Raw genomic sequence first — 17,123 nt, forward strand, 5'->3', positions numbered from 1 at the left:
TATTCTTATTTCTAATACTCATTAATTAATAATTAATACTTCAAATTAATATTTAATTATTTAGTCAGAAATAAAAAAATATCAAATTGCAAAAAAATTTTTTAAAATAATTTTTGAGTTTGAAAAAAAATAATTAGTAATTCTATTTTAATTAAATTTAATTATAAAGTGATGAAAAATAATATAATTAAAGTAATTAAATTCTCTATTTAGTTTTGCTCATATTTTAATAAAGAGCGTGTCAGTATTAGGGTGATCCGTTTTGAGCGACTAAAAAATTTGACCAAATGTTTTTTAATTTTAATTTTAATTAAGTGAATAATTTTCCCATTAATGAAAATACGGAGGAAATTCGAGAAGATTCGGAAAAATTATTGAGAAATATTTTATTCACAAAATTACTAAAACCCCTATATCACTTGAACGAATAATTTGAGCTAATTAACTTAGAGGACCTTTTTTGTAGAGAATAAAATTTTCTAAAAAATCGATAACTGCATTTTTCCTGTAAATTTTGTTATTTAGTCAATATCAACCAAAACCCCAAATTATTATTTAAAAAAATTATTTTCAGAACCAATAAAAAAAAAAACTCTTAGAATCTCAGTAAAATTACTAAGGAGACTTTTTTAAAGTATTAAATTACCTACAAAATGCCGCGAGCTCCGACTCGATAACTTGAAATACGGCTGAGGCATAGAGAATTTAAAAAAAAATTATAACTTTCCTAACAACCCCGAATTTAGCAGATAATTAAAAATTTTCAAATTTTTTTCGACAAATCGTTTACAAGAAAAGAAAAAACCAAAAATATGCACACGTAGAAAATTAAAAAAACTACAAGTGCAATTTTTTAAAATATTTTTTTTTTATAATTTATCGTTTTGAAAAACAATCCAAAAATTATTAAACGTCTTGCATACTTTCTTATGTATTTTAAATGGGAAAACTTTAAAATCAAACGTCAAAATTAAAATTAAGATCGAAATTTCCCGGAAATTTTTCCATGTCGACAATAATATTTTAAAGGAATGAAAAAATAGTCGTTCTAAACGGTCCACCCTAGTCAGTAATTATTTATAATTAAAAATTAATTATTCCTACTTCATAGTTTGTTTTGATAAAACGAATAATTGTTGACATTTTTTGAAAGCCATTTTTTGGTATTGAAAAATAATTAACTACTTAAGAGTAAAAAGTTAATACAGACGTATGATTGCCTCGTATTAATAGTGTCGGGGGCATATCACGTGTTAGAGTTTCAAGCCACGCCATATATAAAGGTGCCGAGACAGCTCCTTTCCTTGGCATTGGCAGAGACCTAAAAAAGTTACATTTCAATGTCAATATTGATATACTTAAATTTCCTGTAGAGATTTTTTTTTTTAAAGTAGCATTGATATTTACATGACAACAAAAGTTGATTTGCTAGAATTTTCCAACAGTAACTCTCTGAGACGTAGTTGCCGATTAGTTTTGTCTTTTAGTGTTTGTAATTCCATGTCTGTAATTACACAGTCTGTAATATCAGTATCGTCGTGTTTGCGAAAATCACTAATAAGTCTATCAAAGAAATCTTGGGTTTCTTGTTTCGGTGGCACACTTATATCATCGACTATTTTTAAACTAGTATATCTGATACGGAATTTAGCCATTATTTCTGCCATCCTAAAAAAAAAAAAAATAAATATTTATTTTATTAAGAAATCTTCTTATAAAAACTATTTTTATTATCTTAACATTTAAAAAATTTTATTTTTGTACGCTTACTCTTTTTCTTCAGTTGAACTTTCTTGTTTATGATTAGCCAATGCAAATATTCGCATTTCGCAATGCTCCCAATTTGACCTTGTGCTTATAATATACGGTAGCAGTATTGTTAATCCTGAAAAAAATTTTAAATCGTGTAAAAATAAATAAGAAAATATTTATTGCCGTAAGATGGCCGGAGGCCATAAAAAAAAATTTTTTGAAAAATTTATTTAATTATTATTTTAAATAATTAAAATAAATAAATTTATCAAATAATAAAATTACCTCCATCATCATATAGCCACCAAACATCAATAACTCCATTTTTATATTTTTTTTCAAAAATAGTTAAACTTTCTGGTTCTAGTAAAATTCCATTTCTTTTTTCACTGCAATAAAAATAATTAATTTTATAAATTATCAAAGTATTATCAGGAATTATGATTAAGTAATTAAAGTATTTACTATAATAGTTTATCAGCGATGTATTTTTTTTTATTTCTCAACTGATCTTTGGCGCTTAAACTTGTCGGCGATTCACGTACACCTGATACACTTGACTCACTGCTAGGTAAATAGTGTGAACCAATAACAGGTACACTTTGTACACGTGTAATACGACTGCTCATTGATAAATCGCTATCAGCGTGCATCAGAGTATTACCGGCTAGATCGTAACTACTCTGTACCAAATGTTCTTCTTCAACGTGATTTATCATGTTTGATGTATTTATTCCATTTGGTAGACGTAACATTGCGACAGCTAATTTTTGATCGAATGCATTACTGATAAAAAAATTTGAAATTTTAGTTAATCAATTTTTTTTATTATAATTATTACAGTCAACTATCCGTCATAGGCCTGCCCATAAGCCTTTTCCGCTCAATCGGGAGTTACTGAGTCCATACAGTCTCCCCCACTTAACCACTCTAAAGAGTTTCGTACTAGAGAACCCGTTATAAGTCTTCGTTAAAATTGTCTAAATTATAAACTATCAATACCGTTATCATTATAATTTTTTTCATTATAATTATTAATAGTGTAAAAAGATTATTTATTTTAGCCCTATAAGCATCAGGAAAATCGAGATAGTCGCGTATGTAACAAAATGTAAATATGACGTTTAAAATTATATAAAATAAAACAGGCTTATAACGGGTAGTCGAGAACAAAACTAAATCCACGATTATGGGAAGACTGAAATTTCAAGAAAAATTTCCTCTGCGTCCCCTAAACCAGGCTTATGACGGATAGTCGAGTGTATTATTATTATTATTATTTTTTTTTTTTTACTTACTGAAGTACATTGAAGTATTCCTCAAGATCTTTGTGATTACAAGTAGCCCAGTCGATTTTAAAACCCATTAAAACAACATTAGGCATCAATTTACCAACACCAGCGGCTTGCATTAAAGCCGATGCTCCTTTTTCGAAGCTTAAATTACCGATAACTTGATAAAAACCTTTTACGCGATGACGATTGAGCCATTCGTATCCACCGCGTATTCTTGCAACTCTTGCACGATAAGATAGTGGTGTCTATTTTTTTTTGAATCATAAAAAATAAATTAAATAGATATTTTTAAAAAATATTATTTCTTATCTACAATCATATCAAACCTTTCAAGAACAATAATTGATATTTAAAAGTCATAAAATTTTTTTTATTTCAAGTTTTAAAGTGAAACACTTGGAAAATTGTTTCTTGTATTTATTAAACTAGACTTGAAAGGTTTCATTATCATTGATACATTTTTTTATTATTGGTATTGAATAAATATTACCGTGCAAACTTCTCCGGCAATAAGAAGTGAATTATGTTTTGTTATAAGATTCGCCAAATGCAATAAATCAGGACGTTTTTCCGGAAATCCCGATAAACACAAAATTTGTGGCGCGTAATTTTTAACATGTTCGTCGGTGACATTTAATCTGAATAAACATATTAAAATAAATTAATTTATACTCCTTGGAACGAATAAATAATCGATAAATATTTTAATATTTAAATTCTACTAGCAATTCACAATTTTTTTACCAGCAGCATAAAAATAATTTACATTTAAATAATTTAAGACTATTCAAGACAATAATTATTTTTTTAACGGCTTAGAATTTGAATAAATAGGAAATTATATTCTTCACATAAAAAATTATTTAAGTAATGGATTAAAAAAAAAATTTACTATTTTTTTGTCTAATGATAAATGGAATCATTTTCAGAAGTTCTAAAAACCAATAATTATAATTAAAATTTTCAAAAAAAATCATAGTCCAAAAAAGCTCAACTCGAATTATTTATTTACAAAAATCAAGCTGAGTAACTTTGGTCTCAGAGTAATTTCGAACTCTTTTTCAAAGTATACAGCTTTCTGCTGACCATCTGTTGGTTTTATGTTAAAAAAAAATATTTAAATTATGTCTAAATACAATTTACAGGGACAGACAATATTGTTCGAAAGGCCAAAGTTATCTAGATTGATTTTAAATTTATTATATTTTTTTAAACTATTACTAAAAATCTTATAGCAAATTAACTCTTATCAATAAAAAAAAAAAAAAAATAGTTACCTATAAACGACAGACAATGCTGTTTTATAAATTTGTGCCTGAGTACTACTCCCCCAATTAACATCCGGTTTACTATAAACAACTATTAAGTACAGTCCAAATATAACAACAAGTGTAATAATTGATGTTACCCAATCAATTAAAAACATAAATGCAACACAGAGAATAAAACCTAATAGTGACAGCCACGTATTGTAATACTGTAAAAAAAAAAATAACAATAAGAAGATAAAATTGATAGTAAGGGCACTGTAAAAAGTCAGAAGTGAATTCGAAGTGAACACAGATTTTATTTCGACCCGAATTCACTTGGGGTTCCGGAGTTTTAAAAAAATCATTTCGCATATGGAGTGAATTGATTTTTTTTTTCAGCGGATTTATTTTGGCGTGATGTTTTTTTTTTTTTTTAAATCCGCATCCACTTTGATTCAGAGTTGATGTTAAAATAAACTCCCCTTCGGAGTAAATCTCACTCCAATGAAATCGAAAAAAAAAAATCCGCTCCATATTCACCCCAAATTAATTCCGTATTTAATCCGCGTTCACTCCGCAAATTTTTTCAGTGTACAATATATTTAATGATGTAAATTTATAAAGAGGATTGATAGCAGTAAATGATTTAATAATAATTAATGAGATTACCTTGAACGTTGGTCTCCAACCAAGAGGTCTAATCAAACCCGCATGAAAGGTACAGAAGTTTATAAGAGCATAAGAGGCTAAGTAGAAGTTTGAGATAAGAGGAGCAACTAAATTAAGATTTGCTGAAATAAAATAATACCATTATACTCATACGTATCTGTATTATCTACAAGCAGTTTTTTAAAATTAGAATCTTATTTATCTGTCGCTTAGAATCTAAATCAAAATTTCATTGATTATATAATTAAATGTCATTAAAATATTATTGTAATAAATTATATAATTATAATCTTACCGATAAGAAGAAATACTGCTGCGACGATAAATGTTAATACATAGCCGCGATAAGGTTCCCCAGATTTACCATATCCTTTGCTAAAAAATATTAATCCTGGATATATTCTATCACGACCAAGTGCTTGAATTAAACGTGGAACTGATAATAAATTTGTCAATGCTGTTGATAATGTTGCTGCGAAACAACCGGCATAGATAAATGGCCCCCATACTGACATCAATTGCATTACCTAATATATATTTAATAATAAATTTTTACTCTCACTTAGGATTCAGTTATGTACCTGAAGATCGGAACGTATTGCGCAACGAAAAAAATTTATGTAATTTAGCTGTTTAAGGGTGACTTGAGGGGTAGTTTTGGAGATAGGGGATGGCCTGTAATTTTTAACTGACATACTAGCATCGATGCGAAAGATTTTAGAAATCTAGATCCAGTAGATTTTTAAATTTTTATTTTCGTTCAGCAAAAAACGTTCCGATTTCCAGGGACATTTAATTTGAATATTGATAAAATTTTTAAAAAAATTAAACTAGTGATACGCGAATAATTAACTTACGGAAAAGCTATTATGGAGACCATATTGGCAGTCAACACCAGGTGTACAATTAATAATAGTATTGTTTAGATCTAGACCACCGGCATCACGTAGAGCCGCACCGCCGGCAAATAAAACAAACGCAACGTAGCTTATCATGGAAATTAACAGCGACAATAAAGTACCTATTGGTATACTTTTAGCTGGGTCTTTTAAATCTCCGGAAATATTGGCGCCAGCTTGTATGCCCGTTACCGAGGGGAAAAATATTGCAAATATTGAAAAAAAATTGTGCGTCGTATTTTCAAAGTAACGGTAATCTGAATTCCAATTTTTTGTAAATACTTCTGTTGAAAAACCGATAAATCCTTGCGCTTGTGATAATTGATCGCGAGGGCCAATTATTGTTCCGATCATAAAGTCGAACATTGCAATCACTATTATGGCGATTAAGAAATTTTGAGCCTGAAAAATTTGAATAATTTATTTATAAACAGTTCAAGTTGGAGATGACTTCGGGGGTTTTTTTTTTTTACTTACTTTAGACTCCCATTCCATACCGATAGCACAGATAAGTATCATTACTAAAAGAGCAATAACACCAACGATTCTAATGTCCATAACGCCATTGTCTATTATTTTCAAACCGTGGCTTTTTAATAAATCATTTAGTGATTCGCAAAAACCAATAGTATTCATTGACGCGGCAACTGCATTCGCAAATGCAAATACTAAACCAATAGAGGCACCAAATTCTGGTCCTAATGATCTTGAAATAATAAAATAAATTCCTCCTGTAAAAATAATATTTTAAATATTTATTTATTTATAGGGATAAAATTTTTGATTAATTTTGAAATGAATGGTTCAAATGATTGATATTACGGCGAAAATATTGGTCGTATAAAAAAAATTTTCAAACAAAAGTTGGAGGAAATTTAATTTTATAAAAAAAACATCTCTTATAATTTTCTTATACGACCAATATTTTCACCGTAATTCCAAAATTAAGATTCATAATGAATGATTCAAATTTTTGTTAATTATGAATATCTTTATTTTGAAATTACGGCTGTTTTATCGGTCCTAAAAAAAAATCATAAGAGATATTTTTTTTGTAAAATTAAATTTTGAACAACTTTTATTTAAAAAATTTTTTTATGCGACCAATATTTGCCGTAATATTAAAAATTTGATACCATTTATAATTAATTGTTATTTTTAAATTAAGGCAAAAATCCCGGTCCTATTTATTAGTAAATAATTTCATAGATTAAATACTCTCATAAAATACCGAGACAGGCTGGGTAGATAGGGTTGCAATTTTTGTGAATTTGAATGCGCAAAATTTTATACTTTCACTCATTGATAAAGAAAAGAAAACTTTAGGAGTAACTTTTAAAAAATTAAGTTTTTTTTTTTTTCATTAAAAAAAAATTACTGACTAACAGTCACGTTTGTTTTCAATTTTTTTTTTATAAAAGCTTTTGGGTTTATAATTTTGTCCGACACTCCCTTAAATATCAATGGATTAAATTTTAAATTAAATTAATTAAAAATAATTGATCTTTTACTGATGGATTGGAAAACTTTAAAAATGATAAAATCATCAAACAGTAATATATATACTACTACAAACTGAGTAAAGCCGTAAAATAAACATTGAAAAGAAGGAGGGAATAATGAAAAAAAAAAAGTGTAGAAACGATGAAGTGGAAATCGTGTGGTAATATAAACCGAACGCGCCTTGATGTAAAAATAAAGTATAAAATAAAGAGAAGAGAAAAAGTAATATAAAATAAAATGAAGATAGTTGTATCAACACACCTCCCTTTACTTCGCCATTAGTACTAATTGCACTGAGACTAAGTGTTGTTATAACGCAGACAAGTGCTGATATACCGATAATTAATAGTGACCATGATATACCAGCTTGTGCAACGATCCAGGATAGCCGAAGAAATAGCATTACACCCCATATATTGAGAAGACAAGGAATCAATACCCCTTGTATCCATCCTAATTTTATTCCTTCGTAACTTGCTTGTCCTGGATTTACGATAGCCGCCTCTATGTTTGGATCCTACGCACCAAAAATATATATATTTATTTATAGTCTTCTACCCTCTGTGACATATATACGTTATCTTGCTGAAATAAATCCTTGGAAATAGTAGAAAAATATTTTTCGACGTAATTATTCATTTTTACTTCAATTAATATTTATTTTTAAAATAATATCAATGACGTTCTGTTCAGCAGATTAAAAGATTAAAAGGTTTATATATGAGTTATAAGATAGAGACCGTTAATTGTCTGAGTAAACAAAGTTTATAAAAATAAATGTTTACACTTAGTACTTGTATACATCTGTAGATTGTGTATATACGTAAATATAATAGAGTATGAGGTGTTGCATACATGAATGAGATTGTTTAAATATGTATTTAAGAAAATTACCGGTTAAATCCAACGATATCCAGACACATCGAGTTTTTACCGGTGGAAATTTTTTTTTATTATCATTTTAATAGCAGGTATGCATGAGAAAAGTGACCGACGCGTTTAATTAACGTCTTCGAACCATTGATGTATGTTTATATGATATATGTAATATATATTATAGTAAATAAAATTACTGACAAGGATAAATTGTTTGTTGCGTACTCACTTTTACGGGATTTCCATCGTGCAAATCACTTAGCGATGGCCGCTTTGCGCGTTTACTCATTCTGTTTTAAAAAATTATTTTTGTCATTAATTTTCTAGTCGGTACTTTCATTAATTTTTATATTGTACCTATAGTATTCCATACGAGGGACTACATCCCACAATCCCGTTACGCTTAATGTCATGGATGACTTTTTACCGTTGATATGATTTTGAGTATTTGCTTCGTCTGATCCATTTTGATTTTGAAAGCCCTCCATCCCAGTGATCCTATAAATTGTTTTTATTTTATTCTGTTATATATTTTCTTTTACGCACTTTTTTATGTCTACCCGGTTTTTATAATCCAAAAGTTTATAAGACGGATATTTTATTTTTGAAGTTTAAAATATTAAATTTTTGAAATTCAAATTAAATATTTTTTGTCATCGGACTGCACTAATATTTTTGACTTTTTTTTTTTTAATTCAAATTATTAATTTACTACACTGTAAAAAATTTTCGGAGTGAATGCAGGTGAAATTTACCCCTGGGGAATTTATTTTAATATAAAAATTCTAAATTGGAGTGAATGCGGATTTAAATAAAATTTGTAATCATTTAGAATTTACTCCCAATTTTTTACAGTGTACGTAAAAATAAATTTTTTAATATTTGAATCCCTGAAGTATAAAAAAATGACATAAAAATAAATGTCGAGACAAGTAAACATATTTTTTATTGCCAATATAATTTTTTATTATAAAATGAAACTTTCAAGTGAAATTTGAAAATTTCATGATTCATCCGCGAGTACTAATATTCAATATTTTTTTTTGTACAATAAATTTTTAAATTAATTGGTTTAAAAAATTATTAGTACTGACATTAAAATATTTATGGCAGTAAACGGAGGAAATAAATAAAAAGTCATATGTAGAACGGAAAATAAAACATAACTTCAGGTTTGTGAAAATTTAAAAAAAGTAGAATTGTCTGGTTTTGTTCGAACATAAAAGCAAAGCTCGGGAGACTCTTATGTTTATTTTCTTAAAACTAACGCAGCATGCAATACAGATAATATCTGATAATATGATTAATAGTGTTTACATTATTAAATCCAATAAAAATGATTTATTATTTATTTTTATTTATAAATTATCAATAACTAAAGAATTAATATAAATTTTATAAATTTATTGATAACTTTTAAGTCCTTATATTTATCGCGTTAATTGAAGTTATCAAAAATTTAGATACAGAGCGTTCAGGAAGTTTATCAATCGCTATTACAAAATTGCTTATTGCCAAAATAAACATTTTATCGATAATAATTTTATTCATTTTAAATAAAATTCCATTTATGACTTGTCTGATTAATTTACTAAATAAATATTTTTTATTTCGCGATTTTCTTTTCTTCTTAACAACTGATTAAAAAATAAAAAGTTCAATGCAAGAGTAATGTAAACCCATAAAGTTTTCTTCTTTTAAATGTATGAAGTTCAAACTGTATAAAAAGAAAGAATTTCTCCAGATATAAACATAATAAAAAAAATATATAAATAGGAGACAAAAATTAAGTAAAAAAAGTTTAAGTATCTAAGTATATACATTTATATTTATGTCTTAAGGGGCGTATTCTCTTTTATGCTTTTGTGTAAGATAGTGATCGATCGATGACAAAAAATTACTTGGTCAGGAAGTAGTAAGTAAGAACACATCAAAGTCTCATACTGTTTTGTCTTAATACAACTTCATTATTAATGTATGTATATATATGACTATACGCTACGCATACTGTCTTAATATATATGTTCAGTAGTTGCCGGAGCATATACATATATATGTTTACTAGGTAGTATAAAGTAAGTTGCCAAAATAACACAGTTCAATTTTGACGTTACTTCATCCCACGAAAATTTTGGCATCGGTCCTAAAATAAATTCAACCACAAATATGTGTGTATGTGAATGAGTAAAAGCTTTCATTCATACTATATTATTATTCATCCCTCTGGTATGATGTTGAAGAACAAGTATTAAGTCAAGACGTTGGAAAAGAAGAAGAAGAAGAAGAAGAAGAAGAAAGACGGAGAAAATATAATATACAAGGTCAAGAAACGTCTAATGGATTTTAGTAATAAAACAAAAGTCGTTAAGCTATTTTTTATTAACAAAGTTAATTTTTTTTTTCAAAAAGTTTCTTATTAAAAAAATTATTTTAGTTAAAAATAAATAAGTTTATATAAAAAAAAGGAAAAAAAAAACTTTTTAATTAATAAAAATAACAAACAATTGTTGGGTAGTAAAAAAAAATTTCGAGAAATAAATATATTTTGAATTAATAACTCACGTTTTTGGCGAAATTAACTAAATTTTATATCCCTTAATTAATTGTGAGCAAAATTATTTAAATTAACGAACACTAATTATTTATCACAAATATATAAATTATTATAAAATAGCCAAGTCATCTGGTGGTTCACTATCGATTTAATATCGATCACAAATCGGTAAAAAAGCGGTTTAAGTAAATTTTGAAGAGATTTATTTAAAGAACAGAAAGTAAATTTAATTTTGTTTTAAAGAATTAAAGCACTAAGACACTACGAAGAAAGTGCTAACAGGATTGAATTATGAAGATCAATGACCGGCGAGAAGTTATGTGTCTATATGGCGAGGATCTTGAAAAGTGATCCTGATGCCACGAGTGGAGTCTGTGATCATTAAACCTCCCGTGTTTGTGCTCTGTTTCTGATTCACCCACGAATAATGTTAAAGAAGCATGCGTCGTTGAATTTCCCTTTCTCCAGGTCAAGAAAGGGAAGTAAACTATAATAAGAAGACGCCACTCATTTATTGGAAATTATATTGCTAAATTATATTATTACTATCCAACATAAATACACGTGCCTTTATTATTTATATATCTATTCATTTAAATATGAATTTCCAAAAATAATTTTATTAGTTCCTCGTTATTAATCTATTTTAACCGGCAATTATTTGTCATCGGGAATTTAAATATCTCATTTAAATATTCAAAATTCCCATGACTTCACTCACTATTTTTATTTATATTTTTTATTCCAATTAATTCAAAATTTTTTTTCAAATTTCATTGACATTTATCCTCATTTTAATCATCCAAATTTTTTGTTACCTGTCTATTTTTATCATAAATATTTATCATAAATTAATCCTCAAATAAAAAATTTTTGTCAGGATTTACTTCCTCAAACAATTCAAAGCCTACTTGATTCCATATTTAAATACTTTTACTTTGAAATTATTTCTCGCAAGAAAATTAAAAAACTTTTAAGTAAAATAAATAATTACTTTGGTAAAATATAAATCATACCTGCGCAGTAATGAAGTTTTTCGTTTTTTATTCATTTTAAATTATGAAAAACTAACACAAATAATCAAAAACAACAACAAATAAAAAATAATAACAATAAATTTACTGCGGAAACGTTAAATCACATTCGTGTATCGCGTTTCAAGCTCGACTATCACCTTTTTCAACAAACTCTCGATATATATATACTGTTGAGGTAACTTAAAAGATACACATCGCACACGTACAAAGATGTCATTTAGCTCGCGATGAGGAAATTCTTTATCGTATCCAGCTGGCCACAAGGTAATGCATCGTCGGTACATTGATACTACTCTACTTCTCAATTTACTATTTTTTTATATATTTATTTTAACAATAAAAATTTTAAACCGTCTAACAGAAACAGACCTTGGCTATAGGTGTATTTTTTTTTATCAACATCCTTGATAAAAAAAAGTAGTACATACACAGTATATACTTACATAATTATTTAACTCGCGCTAATATTTTTCTTATCTAAAAAGTAATTATCTTCTATTGATTATTGTTTCAATTATTATTATGCGTTGGTGTCTACTGTTGCTAAAAATAATTTTTTATCTGAAAATTTCTTTACAAAAGAAAATTTTCGATTTCAATTCATAGTGAAAATAATTTCTCAGGGCAAGTAAAATTTTTTAGCGCCAATAATTCTTTTTTTTCTGCACACAGATAGAATGAATATTTTTATTGCCATAATTATTTTTCTTTTATTAGTATGGGAACGTCCAATTCATTTAATTAATATAAATGCCATAGTGTCGTCACTAGTTAATTGAAATGAATTTCGATTGTTAAGTATATGTCTTTTGATAGATAATATATTTGACATTAATATGTACTATATCAAAGTCAATTATTTTACTAATGAATAAATATATTTTTCATTCAGGATAAAAAATCTAATAAATTTCTTGCAGTAAAATTAAAAAAAAAAATTGATTGTTGAATTTACTAGTCCGATTTTATTGTAGAAATATTTACACTTTTTTTGCACTAAAAATATTGTCTGAGTAACTTAGATATAAATAGATTCATAACAGGGCTCGGCTGAAAATTACTTAAGGCAACTCGTGATTTTGATAATTGAAAAAAAAAATTTTTTATGGTGTTTCGAAAGTGACTTTTTTAAATAAATTAATTTTACAAGCAAATATATGAAAAATAAAAATTTAAGAATCTTTTGTTCATAATAACTGATATTTTGAAATTTTACTTTAATGGTAAAAAATGATTAATTTTCCAAAAATATTCACTGTCATTATTTTGAACTTTTGCTTACAAAATTTAATATTACAAATAATCGAATACTCTAATATTTTTCACAAAATTTATGAGTAGAAATAAAAAATATATATATATTAGTAGCAGTAAATTTGTATAAAATTTGAAACATAAAATTAATATTAAAATAATTTTTCAATTCTTATTAATAAAAAATGAATTTTTTTTCGCCAGTGACATAAATTATTTATTAAATAATTAATGATCTTGAGCTCGATTGATAAAAAATGAATTGTCCGTCTTGAGATGAAATAAATTTAGTTAAATATTTTTGTTCAATAAAAAAATAAAAATAATAACAGAAGATAAATATTTACCCCTGGGTATCCACAAGCGTAAAAATCAATAACAATAAAAAATAAAATAAAATAAATAACGCGAATGTTGATGCGTTAGTATCACTTTATTAACTAAAATGTATCCATCACCAAATCCGACATTTATACCAAGTGACTATCAAGCATTTAACAAATTGCCGACCCCCTTGCCGATAAATTGCCAGTACCACTCTTAAGTTAGTTAACCCCTTGGTGAACTTGTACACATAAACAATGGCGTAAGTTTCTTAACAACAATTCTGAGAGACATCTTCTATTTCTTATACTTAACTCATCATCTCATTATCTCTCACTCACTCTCTGCTACTTTTTTATTTCTCCTTTGTATATACACTACATTCGAAGACTAATTAATTGTCTCAGTTAAATTATTACTCACAATCATCACTCCATCATTGATACTAATCTACCAATGATTAATCATATTTATTTTTTTTATTAATTCCTATTAACTCAATTAATTCAAACATAATAAAAAATTTTGTTTATTTTTTATCTACGGATTATTATTTTCTCTATGATCTTGTAGAGACGTTTTATTTATTGTCATTTTTTAAAACACGTGCTGGATGAAATTGGAGTGTCAGAAAAACGTGAATCATTAGATACATTCATACATACATATATATACTATAAATTGCCAGATATTATACATGTTAAGTGTCTCGACGCACTTCAATTTAAATATTAAGACCAAGACAAGTCCGGATGAAACTGCGTCAAGTGACCAATCTTATTATATATATTCTTGTTGTTATAAGATCTACTAACGCATTATATATGTAGACATATTTAACATATGTATTTTATTCTGTATACTTTATCATTAGAGCAATAAATATCATAATATTCATACAAATAATCTTTTAAAATATTGCACTGTAAAAAATTTTGAGTGAACGCAGATTAAATCCGGAGTGACCAGAGTGGGAGATTGTTCTTTTATTTAAATCCCCTGTGAGTGAAATTTACTCCGAAGGGGAGTTTATTTTGATATTAAAACTCCAAATCGATTTAAATAAAAGTCAGATCACTTCGAATTCACTCCCGATGTTTTACAGTGTGTGTAATTTTTTTTTTTTAAATTTGTAAATCAAAAATATTTTTTGACATGGAACAAAAACAAAAACTATTTTTTTATTAATTCATTGAACATTGATTACAACAGTAATTATTATTGATGTTTATTTGAAATTTATGTTTAAAAAATTACACTTTTATATTTCATGAAAGATTTATTTGAATATTAAGTGCTTGCAATTATTAATAAATATTTTTTTTTATATGACATCCAAGTAAACGACGTTTTAGTACCCACCTTAAGTGATTCATCGTTTAATAAACAAATTAACGAAGTTCATATTAATTCTGAGAAAAATGTAAAGCAAACTTAACGATTTTTTTTCTTACAAATTAAAAAGTTGTATGCACTAACATGACACTTTTACTAATGAAAATAATAATTGAGTTTCCATTAACGTATTTTGATGATTTGATACGATAAAGTAATTACACGTTAGATAAAAGGAAAATTATATTAGAGAATTTTAATTATTTTATTTCCTTGGGATACATTTAATATAAAAAATTACTCATTTATTGATTTTATTATTTTTTTAATTACCATTAATAGTGTCATTAGATTATTCTTATTGTTAATAACTTTTTTTTTAATCTAGTTGATTTTGAATATTTTTAGTCCCTCTGTTTATTCTTATTTTATGCTTTTGAAATAAACTTGAATGCTAATTTTTATTCATTATCGTTTATTTATATGTAAATTAATGCTAAAAATTTTTCATCATCATATTTATCATTTACTTGACTCTTAACATTTTCAAGCATTGAAAAAAAATCTAAAAATAATAATTCGAATTTTTTTTACGGAAATGTTTCGAGAAATTTCAAATTATCGATAACTTTCTAAAATTTTTTAAATTCTTTTAAATTACACCGGAAATTCGAAAAACTGTTTAGGAAATTTTTGAATTTCCCGAAACAGTAAAAAAAATTTTCAAGCCTGGAAACTTGAAAAAATATTTTACAACATTTGGAGAAATCCTTGAAATTTCTGAAATATTTCAGAAAATTTTACAGTTGTCTGGAAATGAAAAATAAATAAAAATTACCGTACACTAGGTTGAATAATAATTATAATTACTATAATACGTTGTCATTATTAATCATGACATTGAAATTATAATAAAAATTACATTATGTAATTGAATTCACAGTAAGGTAATCATTTTAGTTGAATTTGCAATTGAAAATACTTTTTATATTGTTTTATAAATACAAAAGTATAAAAAAAAATTCAATGTAAAAATGTTGACTATTCTAAATTTTAAAACGTGTCACAATAAAAAATTTTTTTAAAATGATTTTTAAACTTATGAAGATACAAAAAAAAAATACAATTGACTTAATACTACAAATTAACGTTTTTGACAATTTTGTAGACATTTTTTTGACGCTCTATTAAAAGTTCTCGGTTTAATTATTTTTTTCAGTGTAAAATACGTTCAGAAAAAACTTATTTTGAACTTTTTCTGGTTTTTTGTTTTAGCATGTCATAATAATATCAGTATATTCATCGATTTTTTTTCTTGAATTTTCAAAAGTTTCAAAAACGTTCAAAAAAAGTTCGTCGTGTCACGTTTTGAAGTTAAGAATAGTTAACACTTTTAACAATTTTTTTACACGATTTTGTTAATGAGTTAAAAAAACAATTTTTATCACGAATTACGATTTACTGACATGATGATTATAATTATATAAATCATGCACGAAAACGGAAGTTGAACAAATCTATTTACTTTTATCATAACAAAATATATGTATGTGTCCATTGTCCTATTTGCTGTTATTATATCTCGTTAGCATCATCACCGACTCATCGATCCTCATAAAAAAAATGATATAGATTCGCTGATGTATCGTTACGCTATTTATTGTATTGTATACAAACGCATTGCCCACTAGAATTAACTCTGTAATCCATAACTTAGACTCTATTGCTCTTCAAATATTAATATTAATTACAGTAACAAGTAATAAGTAATAAATTAAAAAAATAATAAAATATATACAAAATTATTTATTTTTATGACGGCGATTTTTTTTTTTATAAACTCTGTTGCAATGCTGTTACGTAGCGAAACATGTGGCTTACTTAGATTTTATGCGTTTTTGAGTGAATCCTATATTTAGAATGAGATTGAAATGTTACATAAAAAAAATATTCTAATTTAATACAAAAAAAATTTTTTTTTAATTAGTAATTTTTTATTTTTAAAATTAATGAATCATAATAAAATTTAATTAATTAATTAATAGATAAAATAATTAATATACATTTTTTTGACTTTTCAAATTGCAAAAAAATTTTTTTGAACATATTTACTATTCATACTTTTACTTCTTACATCTATATAAAAAAAAAAAATTTATTAGTCTACAAAAAAGATACCGAAGTTAAAAGTTTGTTTCAAAACGACAAATTATAAAGAAAATAAATATTTTAAAAAATTGCACTAATAGTTTTTTAAATTTTCTACATGTGCATATTTTTAGTTTTTTTTTTTTTTGTCATTTATTTATTAAAAAAAAAAAAAAATACAAAACTTGTTAATTGTCTGTTAACTTAAGGATCATAAAAAAAAATAT

The 17,123-nt window shown here is 26.0% G+C and overlaps 2 protein-coding genes across 4 annotated transcripts in view; one reads left to right on the forward strand and one right to left on the reverse strand.

Annotated features, from left to right (window-relative positions):
* Nucleotides 1-17,123, forward strand: part of LOC103576487 (uncharacterized) — a 131,132-nt gene that overhangs the window by 3,689 nt on the left and 110,320 nt on the right. The gene's annotated exons all lie outside the window — the stretch shown is intronic.
* LOC103569010 (bumetanide-sensitive sodium-(potassium)-chloride cotransporter) lies at nucleotides 70-13,517 on the reverse strand. 3 transcript variants are annotated; one of them, XM_008546076.2, is made up of 16 exons: nucleotides 13,437-13,517; nucleotides 8,602-8,742; nucleotides 8,474-8,534; nucleotides 7,630-7,885; nucleotides 6,343-6,596; nucleotides 5,824-6,267; nucleotides 5,262-5,493; nucleotides 4,967-5,088; nucleotides 4,325-4,524; nucleotides 3,538-3,685; nucleotides 3,051-3,292; nucleotides 2,218-2,538; nucleotides 2,038-2,141; nucleotides 1,771-1,885; nucleotides 1,408-1,668; nucleotides 70-1,321 (listed from the first exon to the last, which is right to left on the reverse strand). In XM_008546076.2, the coding sequence occupies exons 2-16, from the start codon at nucleotides 8,730-8,732 to the stop codon at nucleotides 1,186-1,188; spliced, it is 3,027 nt and encodes a 1,008-aa protein (XP_008544298.1). In that variant the 5' UTR covers nucleotides 8,733-8,742; nucleotides 13,437-13,517; the 3' UTR covers nucleotides 70-1,185. The 3 variants fall into 3 exon arrangements, with proteins under 3 accessions (XP_008544298.1, XP_008544297.1, XP_053595161.1); XM_008546075.2 differs by lacking the exon at nucleotides 13,437-13,517 and adding an exon at nucleotides 11,815-11,941; XM_053739186.1 differs by lacking the exon at nucleotides 13,437-13,517 and adding an exon at nucleotides 10,807-11,188.

The sequence above is a fragment of the Microplitis demolitor genome, chromosome 5, assembly GCF_026212275.2.
Source record: "Microplitis demolitor isolate Queensland-Clemson2020A chromosome 5, iyMicDemo2.1a, whole genome shotgun sequence".
NCBI classification, from domain to species: Eukaryota; Metazoa; Arthropoda; class Insecta; order Hymenoptera; family Braconidae; genus Microplitis; species Microplitis demolitor.

Excerpts from the sequence above, each read along its gene's own strand:
- LOC103569010 (XM_008546075.2), bottom strand. The coding sequence starts at position 11,849 with ATGAATAAAAAACGAAAAACTTCATTACTGCGCAG. Across the intron at positions 6,268-6,342 it reads GTATGGAATGGGAGTCTAAA|GCTCAAAATTTCTTAATCGC; the intron begins GTAAGTAAAAAA and ends CAAATTTTTCAG. Across the intron at positions 1,669-1,770 it reads AGTTCAACTGAAGAAAAAGA|GATGGCAGAAATAATGGCTA; the intron begins GTAAGCGTACAA and ends TTTTTTTTTTAG.